This window comes from Oreochromis aureus, linkage group 12, assembly GCF_013358895.1.
Source record: "Oreochromis aureus strain Israel breed Guangdong linkage group 12, ZZ_aureus, whole genome shotgun sequence".
Classification (NCBI taxonomy): domain Eukaryota; kingdom Metazoa; phylum Chordata; class Actinopteri; order Cichliformes; family Cichlidae; genus Oreochromis; species Oreochromis aureus.
In genome coordinates this window covers 15742414-15761514 of record NC_052953.1, presented here as the reverse complement: position 1 = coordinate 15761514, position 19101 = coordinate 15742414, and the positions used below count along the sequence as shown (strand labels likewise).

Genomic DNA, 19101 nt, shown 5'->3' with positions numbered 1-19101 from the left:
TTCATTTTTTAAAGTTTGAACGATACGGACTATGTGCCTATTGAGCAATCTGAGAATTAGTCTGTTAATGTGCTAAAAATGAATTCAAGCACCATTGCATTCCTCTGGCAGATTAATTCCCAGTCAACTGGACGAGGTCCTCTGGAGGGTTTTGGAAAGGGTGTTGTCATTCTTGGATTAGTTTTTTTCCCATTTTTTTTTAATGTGAGGATGATTAGTAATAGACTTCTTTGCCTACAGGCCTTCACAAGGACATGATGGTTAGAGTGAAGTCTAGCTTGAAACTGTGTTTCGGTAGCGCTTGTGTTATTAGTCTTTGTGATATTTTGTGCAGCCGGTGTTTTGTGTGTTTGACAAAGAAGCTACTTGTGTTTATATTTTTATTGCCTGCATATTTTGCACTGAATGTACATGCATATAGACCCAACACCGGACAGACACACATTGTCATGGCAACACACACGGATGTCAACAAAAGAGGCTCCAGGGTGAATATTGTCCCCCCTCTTGTCCAGCAGGGTGCAATTTATCTCAATGTAGCCATGAAAGGCAGCTATTTACATGAAACAAGAGCTGTTTCTGGGAAATAAGGGTCTCTCTGAAGGTTTTGATGTCAGCTGCCTGCTTTTAGTCCAAGAATGGAAACCTTAACCATCCAGAGAGAGAGCGAGCGAGCGAGAGAGGGGAGAGGAGTGAGTTGTAAACCTACCGAGAGAGATCTCAGTTCCCCCATGTGTTTCAGGTCCTCGCCCTGAAAAGTCTCTCATCCTTTCCCCTTCGACATGCTTTCTGAAGGCCGAGCGTAGCGTGTGATTTCAGATGCTTACAGTTTGCGCAGAGTAAATCTGACTCTCTCCCACCCCCCCACCCCCCTTTGCTTTATAGCTTATCCTTAAGAGAGTGGTGCTAACATCAACGTCAATATTTACAGGAATAGCCCGCAGGCAAGCGAATCGACCACCTCGATTCAGCAGAGACATCAACCTTTCTCGTGCTCCCCCTCCTTCCTGCCCGCTCTCTTCTTTCCCTCACTTGTCTTCATCCCAGCTATTCCCGTTCTCTGCAACAGCCCGTCGATCAAGGCGCCAGGTGGCTGAGTTATTTGTCTTTGGGTTGCCTTTGTTTTGTGTTTGTGTGTGTGTGTATGTGTGAGCACAAGGTGCGTCCTGTATGCGCAGGATCTTTGACAGGGCCACGGCTTTGACACAGGCTCAGCTACTGTTTGAGAGATGCTGGATGACGCGTGTCAAGTGATATTAAATGTGAGAGAACCTCCCCTCCTTTCCTCCTCCATCCCATCCCCCACACCCCAAACCCCCACTCTGCCCATCCTGCCACCGTGGACTGTGTCTGCTGTGGTTAGTGTGAGCTATGACACTTTCCACTGGGTCTTTTTTTTTGTCTTTTTAGGGAGGGGGGTAGGCGGCACATCTGATGCATGAAGCCTCACATCACTTCGGGTATAGAGTGGAGAGAAGGTCAGCAGATACACAGAGGAATAGATGCAGTGCACAGACACCTTACCTCTGTCAGGTTTTTCCCTTTTTAATGGTTAAACTGGTTATTGTGGAAGCTACATATTTGTCAGTTATGGTGTTTGAAAACTACTGCTGTAGCTGTTGCACAGTTTTGTCTTATCTGGGGTGCCGCTGATGAATCCAGGTCACTTTCCGATAGACTGCCCACCTGTTTAATTGTTCCATGTAGATTTGTTTATTTTCTTTGTGCAGGAAGACGATAAATAACTTTTTTGTACATTTCACTGTGGCGCTAACACACATGTGCACCTGCTGCCATCTCTGCCAGGTAAGGCAGAAGCACGAGTAGCATGCCAGCGGGCCTGATGCTCTAACAGGACGGTCCGAGATGGGGGGGTGGGGGGGTGCCAGGCAGAGGCAGCTTTATGGTAGGATGCAGCACGCGCCAGCGAACAGAGAACAGCCAGTGTGACCTCAGTGACTCCAGGAAAGAAGGGGTTAAAAAAAAGCCAGCATGGCTACATTGGCTGCGTTACGCAAACTGGCGGCTGGCTGGAGCTGAAAGGGGAAGTGCTGAGCTCAGAGGAACACTGGCTCAGAGCCATCACTCCCTCCTCCCTCCTCTGAAACCCCCCCCTTTACCTCCCACCCCTACCCGCCATCCTCCCCCTCCTCCCCGCCTCCCCGCTACAGCTGAGTGCTCCCCATGCTTCCCACCGCCAGGCGTGGTGATGTGTGTTTGTGTGTCTGTGGGCCTGTGCTGGAATGCAGCTTCCCCCTCGGCTGGGGCCTGTGTGTATGTGCATGTGTGTATGTGTGAGTGTGTGTGTGCGCACGTGTTCGTGTCTGTCTGGAATGATGCCTCTCCTTGTCTATAGTGTGACGTCAGTACACACACAACAGGTCAGCTTAGGGCTAGGCAACATTCTGCGTGTGTGTGTGTGAGTGTGAGTGTGCGTGTCATGGGAGGGGGAACGGGAGGAGTCAGTTATTGGAGAGAGAAAAAGGAAAGAGGAGGGGCTGTTTGTGAGCAGAAGGAGGTTGACTGCAGGGAGTCACTGAAGCCAGTATGCGTGCATGCATGAAGGAATCATGAGTGTGTGTCAAGGGGTGGGGTTGTGTGTGTGTCTCGAGTGTGTCGGGTGACTTTCCAAATGAAATGGGAAGGGTAAAGAGAGTAAGGTTATTTCCTGGCGTGGAGAAGTGAACCTAAAAACACACACATAACCCACGCATGTGCGCTCGCAGTCATGCTGCAGTTTTCAGTCCAGTGCCATTAGTGCCCAGCTATTTTCATATGCAAATAAATTCTGTTCACTTTCAGCAGCATTAACTTTCACAGTGGCTTTTTGTCTGTGTGCTGCATTTACAGAATCTTTTTTTTCAACCACACTTGCTCATTTTTTTTTTTTTTTTATTATCGATTTTAATATTTGAGCTTTAGTGGCTCGACAAACTTCTAAAAGCTGCATTATCGCCAAACACTTTCTGGGTCAAAGTTCAGATTAAGTGAACGAACACATCTACAATCTATTTTGCATGTCAATCTGGGAGTTTCTGCATGCAGATATTGCATAAAAGCTGAAAAACACACTTTACAATAATCCCCGTTTATTCTTTTTACTTTGTCTACTGAACAGACCAGCTCATTGTGAACATGACTAGCACTTTATTGTCTCAAAGTACTCTATAGGTTTGCCACCAGAAAGATACTCAAGTGCTGTAGTAGCCGACAATGGCTTTTCAATGGATCCCTTTACCTTCATCTATCGCTTGCGTGGGTCTTCTGGGACAGACCTCTGCTAATTACATGCATTCATTTCCAGCCATCTGTAATTTCATTCACACTAATGAACCTTGCACATGGATTGGGATAATGTATAGTTAATGTACAGATGGGAGAAAGAATTAGCAGGCTGCTAACTTATCAAGTGACAGAAATTTGTTGCATACCAACTAAAGGAACAGTTCACCCAATACCACACAGGTGAAATTACACCTAATAGTAATTTTAGACTTGAGCGTTAAATACTTAAATACGACTAACCTAGCACGTTTTGGTAGACCACAATTTTAGTTTCTCACAGTCACACAGGTCTGAATGCCAGCCATGTTCACCTGGCAATCAATGGTTTGTAAGGAAAAAATGTAGATTTCCCTAACCAGTTGGTGAGTGGTTGCAGGTAGTCACTTTGAAACTGATACCTAAAATCCTAGGCACCCAGGCCTAGAGACTGGTTAGTGACCTCCTGGCAACCACAGGTAATTAGGGATAAATATGTGTTTCCTGACCAGGTTGTTGGTCATCGGAAGTGTACAGTGTACGGTTATGATTGTTTTGATTACTAGCAGATTGCTTCAGTTGCCCATTTTTGGAATGGGAGACACTAACTCGACTGCAAACACTCACCATCGAGTCTTCATGCAGTAGTGAAACTGAGAAGTGCAACACAAACCGGAAATTGAAAATGTTTGCCTCAAAGGAAAATTTGTGGCTCTTGAAATGTGTTAGCTGCAGCTGTGAGGAACTTTTGTGCTCAGTACACACTGGAGGTGATTTGCTTGTCAGCTATAGGTTTGCAGCTGACTGCTGGTCACTTGCCTCCATTCCAGGCTCTGGTCGCCTAAGCAGCCTTCTAATACTGATCATATGTCAGTCGGCTGTATTCTTCTTATAAGTGATTATTTCAGTCGTTTGCATGGAATTTCAACAATGTTTATGCTGCTGCTCATTTCCCATAACTTGAAGTCGTGGAACGTCATTCACTTTTTATGCTTTCTGGTCTGACTGAAGGCAAAGAACGCCTCAGGATGCCATCAGCTAGTGTTCTCCTAGTGGCCCATCATAAGCCCAGATAAACTGGAGGATTGTGTCAGGAAGAGCATCCGCCATAAAATCTGTGCCAAATCGATATGTGGATCCATCCGCTGTGGGAAGTAGCTGAAAGTACCTTCTACTTCCACTGGTTGGATAGAGTATTTGCAGTCAAGCTGGCATCTCCCATGCAAAATACTGGTGACTTTTCAGGGAGTGAAGCAATTACAAGTTTTTGTGACCATCCTCTTCTAGCAACTGTCAGCTACCACTTACCAAACAGTTGGGTTGCCAGGTTTTTCAATCTCAACTGGTGGTTCTCAGATGATGGTCAATCAGTCTCTAGGCCTGTGTAACTGAGGCCTAACAAACTTTTACAGACTTTTATGTATCTTTTTATATAGAGTCAGGCTAGCTGGTTATCCCTGTTCCCCAACAATTTCTAATGAATATCCCTTAAACTGATTTTTTGTTTTCTCTTGTCTCAAGCCCGTCCATGACGAGAGGCTTCACTGTCTTCCTATACTGGTCATTTTCCTGAACGCCAACCTTTGGGATCCGTCGGCAGAGCAGTAACACCATCTCTGTCTGACAGGCCCAATCCAGCAAAATTAGAATCCATTTTGAAAGTGATAGTTAGAAAATTGCAAGTCATTCCTGATGTACCGCGTGGCAACGAAGTGGCAGCAGCCCAGTAGTCGACTGTCATTTCAACCGCCAGCTGATGACAACTCCAATCACCCACACATCCGTCAGCGTGCGCGCACACTCGCACGTAGACACAAACACACAGACATACACGTATACTTTCCCTCCCGTCCCTATGATTAACATTCAGATTTTGCTGTCAGAATCTCAAACGGAAGTAAATGCATTGAAATTCATAGAATATCTCAGAACATTAATTTATGCTTATGTGTGTCTTGTCAGGATAAGCATTCGGACTGGGAGCGTGTGTGTGTGTTTGTGTGTGTTGGCGTACAAATATGCATGTGTAAATGTGTGGGTGATGAAAACACACCCAGGGAGGAAAAAGACTTTTTTTTTTTTTTTTTTTTTTGGTTCACCAGTGGGTTTAAGGCATGAATATGGCTGCCCCTGGAGCTCAGTTGTGCTATTCTAGCCTGTCCCATACCTAGGACACACACACACACACACACACACAAACACACAAACACAAACACATGCCTGGAGCAAGGTCTCCTGCAGAATAGCTGTGATGTCTGTTTATAGTCTCTGTATGGGTTCTTCCTTATAGGACCACACACGCATGCACTTATTGTTACTCACACAGACCTACCCTTTTAAATGCCGCATAGCCTTGTGTACGTCTTTGTAGCCTTATTAATCGGGCCAGTTCAAGGAGCTGCGACGAAGGAAATGCTCCTTTAGCTGTGGGTGGGATGGAGTGTTACAGGGTGGGGGTTACTCATCAGTTCTTGTCCCTTTTCCAGCCTTGTAGCAGTTCAGATCTCCTTTCAGCAGGGCCTCTCAGTTCAGTCCGACCAAATGGATTGGATTCCAGTCCAATAGCCTTTTCTCTGTTAGGTTTAAGCAGGCTATCTTTGGTCAACATAAAATAGGATCCCATGTTAAAGCTCAGACTGCTGCAGGTGGTCCCCTCTGGATCAGAGAAGCTCTAGCAGGGCAGAGTCGGATTTAGGTGTTGCTCTCTCTCTGTCTACAGCCCACAAGGTAATTTGATTAATGTGCAAGGCTAAAGTGAATCTGTGCAGGCGAATGGGCCCTAAATATTTGCTCCGGCTGTTTCTCCCTCTTTGCCTTTGTTGACTTGCTTTCATACCGGCCCATTTGTTTAATCTTGGTTCTTTTTATTTTTTTGGTTTTGTTTGTTGTCCTTTGTTTTTTCATTCAAATGCATCATGTATTCAGAATAAATGACACACAAACAAACTCTTTCTCACACACACACACACACACACACACACACACACACACACACACACACACACACACACACACACACAGAGAAAGGATGAGTGCTGTCTGAACTGCAGGGTGCCATATTAGATTTAGGTGACAGTCACTCATGGACCAATTCAGCCAATAAACTTAATGACCTTCCCACTGCTGGGCCTGAATTTTCTCCATTGACTTGGAATCTTAATTTGATTGCGGAAATATATGTATGTTGCTCAATCTAATTTAGTTCACTGATTTTGGAACACTGGGCACTTTTGTGCTTAGCGAAGCAAACCCCCTCTCCCCACCAACTGCCTTCATGTGGGAAGCTAAATCCTGTTTCGTAGGGAGCATATAAAGGTGGCATTCTTCCGTCACAGCAGACGTACGTTGAAGGAGTTGCAGGTCTTAGCCCAGGTCTTTCCTCCCTGAAATAAGAGCACAAATCTGGCATTTCAGGGGGCCCCTTGTTTTTGGAATAAGCAGAAGTGGTCGTAGCTGGTCAAGACGTCACATAATGGCTAATCTGCACTTACACAATTTGAGAATGAAAGATCGAAGTGCAATATGAAGGAATGCTTTGATGTGGGTCACCCAAAGAGTGTGGGTGGTCCACGGGCATTTGTGGATATTTATCTATCTATCTATCTAGCTGTCTAGCTATCTAGCTAGCTTTATACACACACACACACACACACACACACACACACACACACACACACACACACACACACACACACACACACACACACACACACACACACACACACACTCATTCTCACTCACTCTTTCACACACTGTCCTTGCCTGCTTCCTCTGTGTTTTGGGCCAAGTGTGATTTCACCAGGGCGGTCAGAAGGGGTTTCTAGGGCAACCTCACAGAGGCCTTGTTCTAAAAATGGCCGCCATGGTTACTTTGAAAGCCAACACTGGCCTCTTGAACATGCACAGAAAAGAGCCCTGAGTACCACTTGGGGAGGAAAGCTGGGTGGACTGGGTGAGGGGGAAACCAGGCTCTTTAATAGCTAGCACATGAGACATTGAAGGTTTCATACCCACCCAACCAGGAGTCAGGGGAGGTGTGTTTGTGTGTATGTGTGTGTGTGTGTTAGGTCGTGTTAGTGTGTGTATCTAAACAGTAATATCCCTGTACTCAGCGCTTGGCTAAATTAAAAGGGCATTTTTGGCGTGGGGGGCAGGTTTTGGTGCCCAGACGATTGGACGGGGAAAGGCGAAACTCATTACCTACCCATCTGTCAGAGAGTGAGAGAGAAAGAGCTGTGGGAATGTGGATGGAGGGAGGGATGGATGGATGAAAAGGGCTTGGAAGGGGAGAGAGTGAGAATGCCTATTAAAGCAAGGGAAACACGACAGAATTTAGCTTTTTAAATACGCAAGTCTTTTATCACTGTTCAGTGTTTCATACTCCATGTGTTCTGAATCCAAAAAGTATCCCTGCTCATTTTCTCTATGAGAAAGAAAAATAGTTTTGGTTTTTAAAGTGCAGCTGGTTTTACAACTGTCTGATAAATATGTGTGTGTGTGTGTGTGCAAATTTGTGTGTAAGAGTGTGTGCAATTGTATCAAAGGTTCGTTTTTTTGGGCTCTCTAAGCCCCACATGTTTTTGATGTTCTCTCTTTCTCCCCCCTCTGTGGACCAGGGGCCGCTCTCGAAACACAAGCTTGACATGCGCGCGCGCACACACACACACACACACACACACACACACACACACACACACACACGTGTACCGACAGACTAAATGTAGCAGCAAGAGTTACAAACCTTTGCTCATTTGTATGTTTTTTACGGCTTAATAAGCTAGCTTTCCGCTCTACAACCAGGTGCACCATGTCAGCGCCTTTGTCTAGTTTAAGATTGTCTCAGTGCTGGAGTCTCCCACAGCTGGAGATATATAGGCTTTGATCACTGCAGATGCGAGTGGCTGCCATATTTGATCCACACTCAATCTACTGTGGATATTGTTAACAAACATGTGTTTCCTCTGCCAGCTGGCTTTCAGAATGGAAACGCATATCTCCATGGCAGTGTTAGGTTTTTGCAGCCAGCATTTCTTGGTTTGCAGATAATGCTAAGCGAAAGGGTAAATATCATAATTCATTGCTCTTTCTGTTTTACAAACTCCAATTACATTCAAGCTGATGGTGCTTTTTGAATGTTGTATTGATAGATTTATATTAAGCATCCATCTAATAAAAGCGATTGTAACTATTCTCATCCAAGGGAACAAGCATTGAATGGACACAAATACTCAACTAATCCAAAAAGGGGGGAATTCAAAGTAATTTAAGAATTGAGGGGCCTGAAGAGGCTTGAGAAGAAAAGTTAACTGCTAATTGAAGTTAATGGATATGAAGCAGAAAACAGACAGTCAAAATAAATAGGAACACATAGTTTATTCACAGTTTAGATAAACATGTGAAGTGGTTATCTAAAGTTTACTCAAAGTAAAGCTAGAAGTTAAGTTTGTTAACTAAAAATATAGATAAAGAAATAACCTTTTGCTTAACTAACAATTTTATCTTTTCATATAAATGGTTAGCTAAAATTATAAATTAAGAGTTTGTAGTTAGCTAATTCTTAAACTGTGTAAATAATTGTTAGCTAACTGTTAAAATTATTCTTCTCACTACTTAAACTGTTAAACTATAACTAAATAGTTTAAATTGGTTTAAAATGATTACCCAAAGGCATGCCTTGTAAGTGAAATTGTTAGCTACCTGTTAGCATACTTTGACTTTTATTTGTTCTATGTATGTATGCTATGCTAAGTATGCTATTCAATGCTAAATTAATGAAAAGTTTGAAATTAATAGTTAAAAAATTGGTTGCAATTGAAATTGTTTCCTTAATATATTAACAGCTTAAATATTGAGAAAAGTATCCACCGTTTGTTAGCTAATTGTTAACTAAAAATAATGAATAAACATTTAAATTAGCTCAGTAAAATTGTAAATGAAGTCTTTGAAATGAGAAGCTAATGGTATGGCTTGCTACTGAAATATTTAGCTAGATGTATTGATTAACAGTTGAAATGGTGAGATAAAAGTGAAATAAACAAACTAAAATGTCTGGATAAAATGAATTAAGAGTTTAAAATGACTAGCTGAAAGCATACCATGTTATTAAAATAGTAACTATTAAAAAGATATAAATGTATAAATAAATGCTTGAAATTGTTGGCTAAAAAGAAGGAATAAACCAATGAAAGTGGTCACCAAGTATGAAATGCTATTAAATGCAGGACTAACTAAAACTTGTTGGCAAATTATTAAAACTGTAAGACAACAGCTATTGACAACTAGTTGGGAGAGTTCACTAATCATAACTGAGCCTATATAAGCTGAGTGCAATAGCTATGGCAAGTGGAAAGTAGTGAAAGTCTTGTGATATGCAAGATATTTAAATGAAGTTTCCAACTATGCTTTTCTATAAGCTGCTTTAGGGACAATGCTGACATTTTATATTATCATTATTTTAGTCACCCACTTTCTTATTCCACTCAATGAGGACAAAGAAAGAAGGGTGTCTATTCTGACCTCTGTTTAGCTTTCCTGAATAATCATCCACTCATTTCCATCTATATCCTATAAAATATTCAACTCCTGCCCCTCCCTTCATACCAAATGTAGAGGCCCAGAAAACACTTTGATATATGCGTTAATACATGCTTGATATCACATCGATGTATGCGCTCGGTCCTTTGATAAACATATTAAGGATATGTATGTCTTTGCATGGTCCACATGAATTTCACAGTTCTCTCTTGAGCGCCTAAATGCATTCATAAGCTACTCCTGGCCTCTGCTAACCACTCCCATTATTAATAAATGCATGATCGCATGCTGTGCCTCAATATGTGTGTGTGCGCGCACACACTTGTGTCTCTTTCATATGCTCATAAGTGTGTGTTTTAGGCCACTGCTGGGAATCCCCACCTGGTTCATTCATATGTATTCTCGAATAATGACTAGCCACGCCTCTGGATGGTGCAGTCAGGACAAGATCAAACATTATATTCAAATGAGAGCCTGTATAATTCATACTGGAAAAGTCAAGCACGCTGCTCACTTCCTTATCTCTTTCTCAATTCCTTTTGCCGTGGATCAGCAGTTTCCTGCATCTAGATTTCTGTCAGGCTCATTTACTCTCACTCACAGTAATGGTAGTAGACTGCAGCTGGTCCTGATCATACTGATAAGAGAACACGGGGCCTTTGGCAGGTGACTGTGGCCGAGTGAGTCTGTTTAACATAACTCCATCCTAAGTTTATTCATTCTTGTAGACAATGTGCGCAGTAGTGTCATTTAATAAAGAGCACACTTGGTGATCTAGCTGCTGTAGTACAAAACGTCTTGTTGCCTCTGTGTGTCTGTAGATCTGTAGACCAAGCAGCAACCTTCTTGACTGAATCCAATGCAGAAGCTTCAAACACTGCACTACCTCATGTGGCTACCTTAGATTGGCCATTTTTACTCAAGCGAACCACAGTGAGAGGCACAAATAGAGAAAACTTGGAATAGTGGTGAACCTATCCAAGAATGGCCATAATGAGCTCTAAGAGTGCATCGATGATTCATCGGGGAGGTCACAAAAGAACCCAGGGTATGCTCTAAAGAACTGCAGGCCTTACTTGTCTCAGTTAAGGTCAGCTTTCATGATTCAGCAATGCTAACAGTTGTGCTCATTTGTATATTCTTACATCTGGCATAAAAGTAACACAGTATTTCATAAAAAGAGCAACATACCAACAGTCAAACATGGCGGTGGTAGTGTCATGGACCTGGACCATCTCCAGCTGAGATCTATTAGCATCACCCTAAACAGACCTTTCATGCTTAGAGACCCTCCAATGTGGCTGAATTAAAACAATTCTACAAAGAAGAGTGTAAGCACTGTTAACTAGTGGCTGATGGTGGTTATGTCCCTGTATTATATAAGATGTTGCTTAGTTGTCTGCTGTTTCTGTAGCTTGACTTGTTGTTTTAGTTGCAAAGACAAATGGAAAGAAATGAAGGATTTAACAAAAACGTTCCTAAAACAAAGCACGCTCTCTTTTGTTTCTAACATTTTCAGGCTTCCACCTGAGCGGCACAGTGACGGACCCCGCCACCCCCTCGTCACCAGAGCTCGTTTGCAGCGTCAGCGTGAGCTTTGATCGTTGCAAGATCACGGCGGTAACGTGCACTTGTGGAAACAAGGACATCTTCTACTGCGCCCATGTAGTGGCGCTGTCGCTTTACAGAGTACGGAAACCGGAACAGGTCAAGCTGCACCTGCCCATCTCGGAAACGCTCTTCCAGATGAGCAGAGACCAGCTACAGAAGTTCGTCCAGTATCTGATATCAGTCCACCACACTGAGGTTCTGCCTACTGCGCAGAAACTGGCAGACGAGATTCTGTCACAGAACTCTGAGATCAATCAGGTCCACGGTGAGGAAACCTGTGTGTTAGTGTCTTTGTGAGGTAATGGGCATGTTTAAGATCGCATGTGGGTTTTAACAGCCTCTACGTGCACACGTATTGACTGCGAGGGGAAGGTGAAGTGTGGCAGGATCAATGTTACTCATTAATAAGAGCCAGACAGTAAGGAGAGATTCTGTGGCTGCAATCCACACTATAGAGCTGTTCTTTACCTCTGAGAGAGAGAGAGAGAGATAACAATGCAGAGATACAGATCAAGAGGTTACTAGACAGATTTGTTTATCTCTTGTTATCAATGCTGTACTTGCTGCTTACCCAGAAGAGGTAAGCAGCAAGTACAAATAGAAGGGCAAACAACTCGGGAAGAGAAACCAAGGAAACCAGGAAGCATAAAAAGGCATGAAAGAGTCTGGATGCGTTTTTTTTTTTTTGTGTGTGTGTGTGTGTGTGTGTGTGTGTGTGTGTGTGTTGCTGCTTTGTAACTGGAGAAGTGATGAAGGAAGCAAAAAAGAAGTTATGGAGAGGTGTCCAAAAATAACGGGACACAGGAAACAGACTTGAGCAAAAGAAACTGAGAAGGAGGGCCAAAAAAAGAAGACACAGAACAGAAGAGACAGAGTCTTTTGAGAATGAAGAGACCTGTCGACGAGCCATCGATAGCTCTAGAAATGTAAACTAACTCTTGTTAGCAGAGTTACTCCTGTTCAGGTTCTCAGTTTGAGCGTCTCCTCAGCGAGTCTTCGGAAAGACATCTTTAAAACTCAGTTTGTTATTGCATGCTTTTAACAAAAATCAATCTCAGTGAAAGCAGTTCATTTGCTTAATCAGTAATGCAGTTTAATTATTGAGGGCGGCACTGAAATAATGACGTTATGTTATATTAAAATTAGTTTTATTAAGATGCAATGGCGGCATGTTTGTCTATTGTTAAGATCAAATAGCTAAATGGCTTTGCTGATGTGCTCATGGTAATGTTATAGAAACAAAACACCGCATTGCTGCCTGCAGTACGAGTAGTGCACTTGCTGTAGTCATAGGACATAAAGGTGTAGAAAGATGAGTTACACTGTCAGTCTTTTTTTTAATTTCCTGGCTATTTATGGAGAAATTTTTGATCTTTTTCTTAAAAGGAAGGGCAAACGAACTTGGAAAGAGATGTTTTTTTGTAGACTTAGCTTTTAACTGTGTTTGCTAAGATCAAAGTGCACTGTTTTTGTGCTTTTCATGAACAAAATTAAACTGACTTTCATCTCATTCCCTAGAATATAAAATCTGCACGGGTTTTATTTGACAAATATATATTCACAAATATCCTATACCAATAATGCCACTGTATTAATTAGGACAAGAGATAATAAGGGAAAAAATGTTATGGCCTTATGCACATATAAGATATGAAGTGTGTGTGTGTGTGTGTGTGTGTGTGTGTGTGTGTGTGTGTGTGTGTGTGTGTGTGTGTGTGTGTGTGTGTGTGTGTGTGTGTGTGTGTGTGTGTGTGTGTGTGTGTGTGTGTGTAGGGGCCCCGGACCCCACAGCGGGAGCTAGTGTGGATGATGAGAACTGCTGGCACCTGGATGAGGAGCAGGTTCAGGAGCAGGTCAAGCTCTTCCTGTCCCAGGGAGGATACCACGGCTCGGGCAAGCAGCTCAACCTGCTCTTCAGCAAGGTCAAGACCCAGGAACACTCCCACATACACGTACAAAACACACCAGCTCTCATACAGTACATACCAGCCCTGCCAGTCACGGACACGTTCACGTTTCTCCCTTTTGTCTTTCTCACAAGAACAAACGGCTACTTTGAATAAATATTTTCTCCCTATTGTTAGTGCACATTTATAAGAAGCAGGAGTAAAAAAACATAATACAGAGAGCACATACACTGAAAGTCATGCTTGAGCTAATTGCAGGAGGGACAGACACTGTCAGACAAAGAAAGAGAGAGGTATCGGAAGGCGAAAGCTCGTGCTGTATGCTCCTCTGTACCCATGATTAAATGATTACATGAGAGACGTGCCGTTCGCTCCGTTGCCTGGTATTACAGTGGCAGAGCTAGACCAGCATTAATGCGCTGTGTGCTATGTAAAGACTGCAAGCCAAGGCCATTATCATCCAGCCCGCCTGGCTTTTAGAATATCTCTCGGCTTCATGCTCTTTGTTGCCTGTTATATTCATTTCAGTGCGCGCACACGCCCACTAACAGCCGCGTATATGCTTACACAGACGTGCACGCCCACATCGAGAGTCATGTACACACTTGTGCTTATGCAGAGCTGCCCTTAAATCTAAAATACACATCCACTACATTTGAACTTGTGAATCTACTGCAAGTGTCCATGCATGTGTGTGCATGTGTGTGCGTGCGTGTGCGTGAGTGTTGTCTCCGCACGTGTAGCAAAGTTGAAATTTACTGTTTTCTGTTTTTATGGCATTTCACTGAAAAATCCCCTCCCCTGTCTTTAAAGAAGTAGCAAATCAGATTAATATTTGATATTCCTGCACACCCAAGAGTGTTTATGCCTCCTTCTAGAAGTTGCTGACCACCGTAGTTTACAATAAACCAGTCCCTCTTGTGATTAGCGCTTCTCACAAAAAGTGAAGTAGAGAAGAGAAAACACTCGCTGCTGTTTATGCACAAGGAAAAATGTTTACTTTTTTCTTCTTGTAACTGATTTTCTTGAAGTTGGATTCTCATTCTTTTTAATTTTTTTAATGATGCCGTATTATATGTAATGTAATTAATGGATTTTCTTTGTGACCTCTAGTTTTGAAGAATATTAAAACCCCTAAGTGAAATCGCAGAACTATTTAGAAAACATACATGATTATTCAGTTTCTGTGTCAAGAACTGGATTTTTTTTTTTTTTTTTAAAGGACAAGCACATTAAGTACTTAAAACAGCGTTTTAAGGAAACAAAACGTGGCGAGAATGAGAGAAATTTCGTCATCCGACCAGCTGTGTTTGCTACACTCAAACGTGATTTGACAGGGTGAGATTTGCAGTACAAATGCAGTAGCTGCAAGATTAGAATGGAAACGATTGCTGCCACTGTATTTACCTCTGCCACCAAGATCAACAGATTACACACAGTAGATATGAAAACATGCCCGGCCATCTTTAAACGTGCTACACGTGTTTTGCGCCATCCCGAGGCATAAAAGTTGTTTTCTTCATTGATTTAAGCCTGCGTACGTGCCATAAATATTTCAGCGCGCCCCCGATGTTAGAACAACGTGCCGCTCATGTTATCGCTGCTCTTTGTTCCTCAGCTGCTATAAACTACATGTGTGCGCGGGCCTGTCCCTCTTGTGTCCTCCTTTAGGTGAGGGAGATGCTGAAGATGCGTGACTCCAACGGAGCGAGGATGTTAACACTGATCACAGAACAGTTCATGGCAGACCCTCGGCTGGCGCTGTGGAGACAGCAGGGCACCACCATGACCGACAAGTACAGACAGCTCTGGGATGAGCTGGGTGAGAGCAAGAAACACACTGCACACGCACATGCTGTCCTATAAATGTGCACGCATATACGGATGCACACACCTCTTTGCCTAGACGGATTTAGCAAAAATCGACACAAAGGTGTTATTTTTTTGTTTTTGTCCCACACACACTTGTCACTGACAGCCCAGTCACTTTCTCACTGTGACTGGTGGTGTATAAAAGTGTCTTTGTGAATCACAAGCTATTTAATGCATCGCGCTGAAACCCTAAATGTTATAACCTCTGCAGTGTTTTCAGACTCATCTCATTACATATTAAGCTGATGTGACAGAGCGCTGCTCGCCGTGCTCTCGCTCGGCTTGATACAGCCTGTAGTTCTTCTGACAGACGTGCTGTACCTCCAGCAAAGCACATCCTCACAAGCCGCAAAACCAGCAGGCTCATCACCAGGACAGCAGCCGTGTTGTCTCCGCGTCTTTGTTGTTCTTTCTCTAATGTCTTGGTCGCTGCTGTTGTTGTTGTTTTTGTTGTTGTTGATGATGTTCGTTTTCTCCCTTTGGTCTTGTTCTGCACTTTGCGAGGACAGCGCAGTGATCTCATCTGTTTCAATCCCACGTATTTTTGGAAGTGTGTGTGTGTGCACGGTCTCTTTGAAGTCCACACTTCAAAACCTTCTTCCCAAGTCCTTATCACTCCCCCTGATGTGTGGTAAATGCTGCCTCTTGGCGCCGCTCTCTTTCTCCCTCTCTCTCTCTCGCTCTCTCTCCCCCTCGCTCCCTCTTTTGTCTTGCTCCTCTTTGAGTTGCAGCTACTCCTCTCCTCCAGACACAAAGCCTTGCCTCATTCACTTGTCCTCACCCGTGTCTTCTCGTCCACATCATCCGCGCTCCCATTTCATTTTCTCCCCTCACCCCCTCCTTTTTACACTTTCTCTCTGTTCTCCCGTGTTTTCTTCTCCCTTCTTATTCTGTCTATGTCCTTGCCTTCGTCCTTCCTCCCAAACTCTGTCTGCACACATATGCATCTGTAGAATACAGTCGCACACAGTCTCTCTCTCACACACCCACACACACACACAATGTGAGTGTATACATATCTCTTGGAGTCTGGAGAGTAAAATCCCCGATTGTGCTTGTATCCCCAGAGACATAGCCACTTTTCATATTCTGTTTGTTCCAATTTACTCTAAAATGATGTGTGTGCAGTCAGCGTTGCCTCGGGACTAGTCAAGTTCTCTGTTTTCACAGAGTTTTGTATTCCAGTGCAAGATGGCGGCAGCACGTAAAATGTGCTCCTAAAAGAACAAGAAACAGTGTTAGGGTGTAAAAACAGCCCCGAGCTTTCAATCTCACATGATATCTGTATTAAAGGTATTTTAAATCTCAAAAGACACACTTTATGGCTTTTGTATGACTCATTGCTTACATCACTGTTACAAATTGAGAAGTAGGGCAGGTAACTGAAGTGTGTGTGTGTGTGTGTGTGTGTGTGTGTGTGTGTGTGTGTGTGTGTGTGTGTGTGTGTGTCCAGGTGCCCTGTGGATGTGCATCGTACTGAACCCCCACTGTAAACCGGAGCAGAAGTCATCATGGCTGCGCCAGCTGCGCAGATGGAACAGTGTGGACGTTTGCCCCTGGGAGGACGGTAACCACGGCAACGAGCTGCCCAACCTCACCCACTCACTGCCTCAGGGCGCCCATGGCAACCAAGGTAAGACATTGACAGGTTTTGTATGTCTGTCAATAACGTATTTATTGGCCGTGACACGTGTCTGGCAGTTGTAGCAGGTGAGAGGTGACACTCGTCACAGCTGTGGCACTTCCAAGATGTGCTGTGCAGGAATGAATAGCGAGCACCCAAAGAACTGTTTTGGTAAATTTCTTTCCCATAGATTTAGTCCAATCATGGTGGTGCTGTTAGCAACATCGCCTCTCACCAAGAAGGTCCAAGGTTTGAGTCCAACCTTTGTGTGTTCTCTCCGTGTTTGTGTGGCTCTTCTCTGGCTTCCTCCCACAGTTCAGAAACATGGGGAAGGGGTTAGGTTGCTGATTGCTGATTGGCCATAGGTGTGAATATGAGTGTGACTGGATGTCTACCTCTGTGTGTTTGGCCGGCGGCCAGCTAATTAATTTTGTTGACCAATAATTACCTTCATTTTTTGTGTATTTCAGACAATAATTACATAGAAATCAAAGCACAAGGACAGAAGATATGCTGAAATGCATTGACGAGATCCAGTAAGAACTAATTAATTTGTTTAGAAAGGCAGGAATGTGATCTGCGGTGCAGTGAGGTTAGGTGCACACAATTGATCTGTCCGTGGGAAACGGTTCTCTGTTTTTCATGAAAACACAAAATGTCAAAACTTGGAAGGAAGAGAAAAGTAGGCATATGGACACATTCCACATTAGATGTTAAGGCAAATAAGACGCTTTGTTAAACCGTGTGGAGCAACTCTCACTGATAAAAACACGACAAAATTCTACACTTTATTTTTTTTACTGAATCAACTTAAGTTTGCTGTCAAAATGAACACGGCCTTGCCTCTCGCCCCTCCGTGACCCTGATTCGGACAAGGAGAAGAAGATGCTTTCTTTTAACGATCGATTCAAAAATGAACGAGAAAACAAAATAATTGTTTTTTTTAAATCATGACGTCACCAGAGAAGTTCAGTTTCATATTGATGCGGCTCATATTCGGTTTATTAAAAATGAATTAAAAATTGTAAATCAAAGAATTGTTGCCTCACTGTGAAAGGGCTCAGGAGCTTTGGCTACAGGGTGGGCGTATGTGTGTGTTCGCTTATCAGTCTGTCTCTATCCAGTATTTGTCCTAAAAGATAATTTTGCACAGGCAACAATTCCAAGCTAAAAGAGCCAGGCATGTGCTGGAGATAAATCAACAGATTTCCATTCTTTTTCTCTTTTTTTCCTGTTTGTTTTCATACACATTTTATTTTCTTACAAGATGGACAAAACAAAAGAAACAGAGAAAAACCACATCGACGATAAATCTTAACACAACAATGAGAAGTACAATTCCATACATTAACCCAACAACTGCAAAAACACAATAATTTTCCTGCCCCACATAATTGCTGTGTGAATCCGGTCTGCTGGAGTCGAGAGGAGGCCGCTTAGATTGCTGTTTGCTTTCCGGCTTTAAAACACCACAGCAGATTTTATGTGGTACACAAGCCAGTTCAAGCTGCCAATCTTCCAAGTGATGTTTTTTTTTTTTGGAGCAGTTATGCTAATGTCAAAAATTTAAGATATTGAAATGCTAGGGCTGTCTTTTAAGACAAAAAAAATCAACGAATTATCGAGCGTTTGGCTTTTATCCATCTTTTTCTCACCTCACCTCACCTTTCCTTCTCCTTCAGAGATGCGCCCCCACAGGACTGTGTTCACACGGGCCATCGAGGCCTGCGACCTGCACTGGCAGGACCGACACCTCCAGCACATCATCGCCAGTGACCTCTACGCCAACTACTGTTACCATGACAACCAGGAGGGTTCTCTCTTCGACTCACGTGGTTGGCCCTTATGGCACGGTGAGTCTGTGTGTGTGTGTGTGTGTGTGTGTGTGTGTGTGTGTGTGTGGAGGTGTGAGTGAGCACGTGCCAGAAAAGTTATTTATACACAGTGAGCTGAACTGAGATTGTCCAGGAGGTGAGAGAAGAACGCTGGCTTTAAAACTTCTGTCTTTCCCTCAGAGCATGTCCCAACAGCCTGCGCCAGGGTGGACGCCCTGCGTTCCCACGGTTACCCGAGAGAAGCCCTCCGTCTGGCCATCGCCGTGGTCAACACGTTACGAAGGCAGCAGCAGAGGCAACTGGAGCACTTTCGTCGGCACAAGAAAGGTGAAACTAAATTGCGGTATTCAAGCCTTATTTGTTTTTTATTTTCAGAATCCATTTTGGCAGCAAACCATTCTTGGAAACTCACTAATTACCTCCAAACAACACCAACTCACTGTGATATAATATATAA

At 43.4% G+C, this 19101-nt stretch overlaps 1 protein-coding gene across 1 annotated transcript in view; it reads left to right on the top strand.

Moving 5' to 3' along the window:
* The window catches only part of LOC116311156 (zinc finger SWIM domain-containing protein 6), a 49423-nt gene that overhangs the window by 14439 nt on the left and 15883 nt on the right, over positions 1-19101 (top strand). Inside the window, exons 2-7 of the mRNA XM_039620926.1 lie at positions 11315-11671; positions 13180-13328; positions 14985-15135; positions 16639-16818; positions 18492-18662; positions 18825-18971. Of these exons, the coding sequence (XP_039476860.1) occupies positions 11315-11671; positions 13180-13328; positions 14985-15135; positions 16639-16818; positions 18492-18662; positions 18825-18971 (1155 nt within the window). The remainder of the gene's footprint in view (positions 1-11314; positions 11672-13179; positions 13329-14984; positions 15136-16638; positions 16819-18491; positions 18663-18824; positions 18972-19101) is intronic.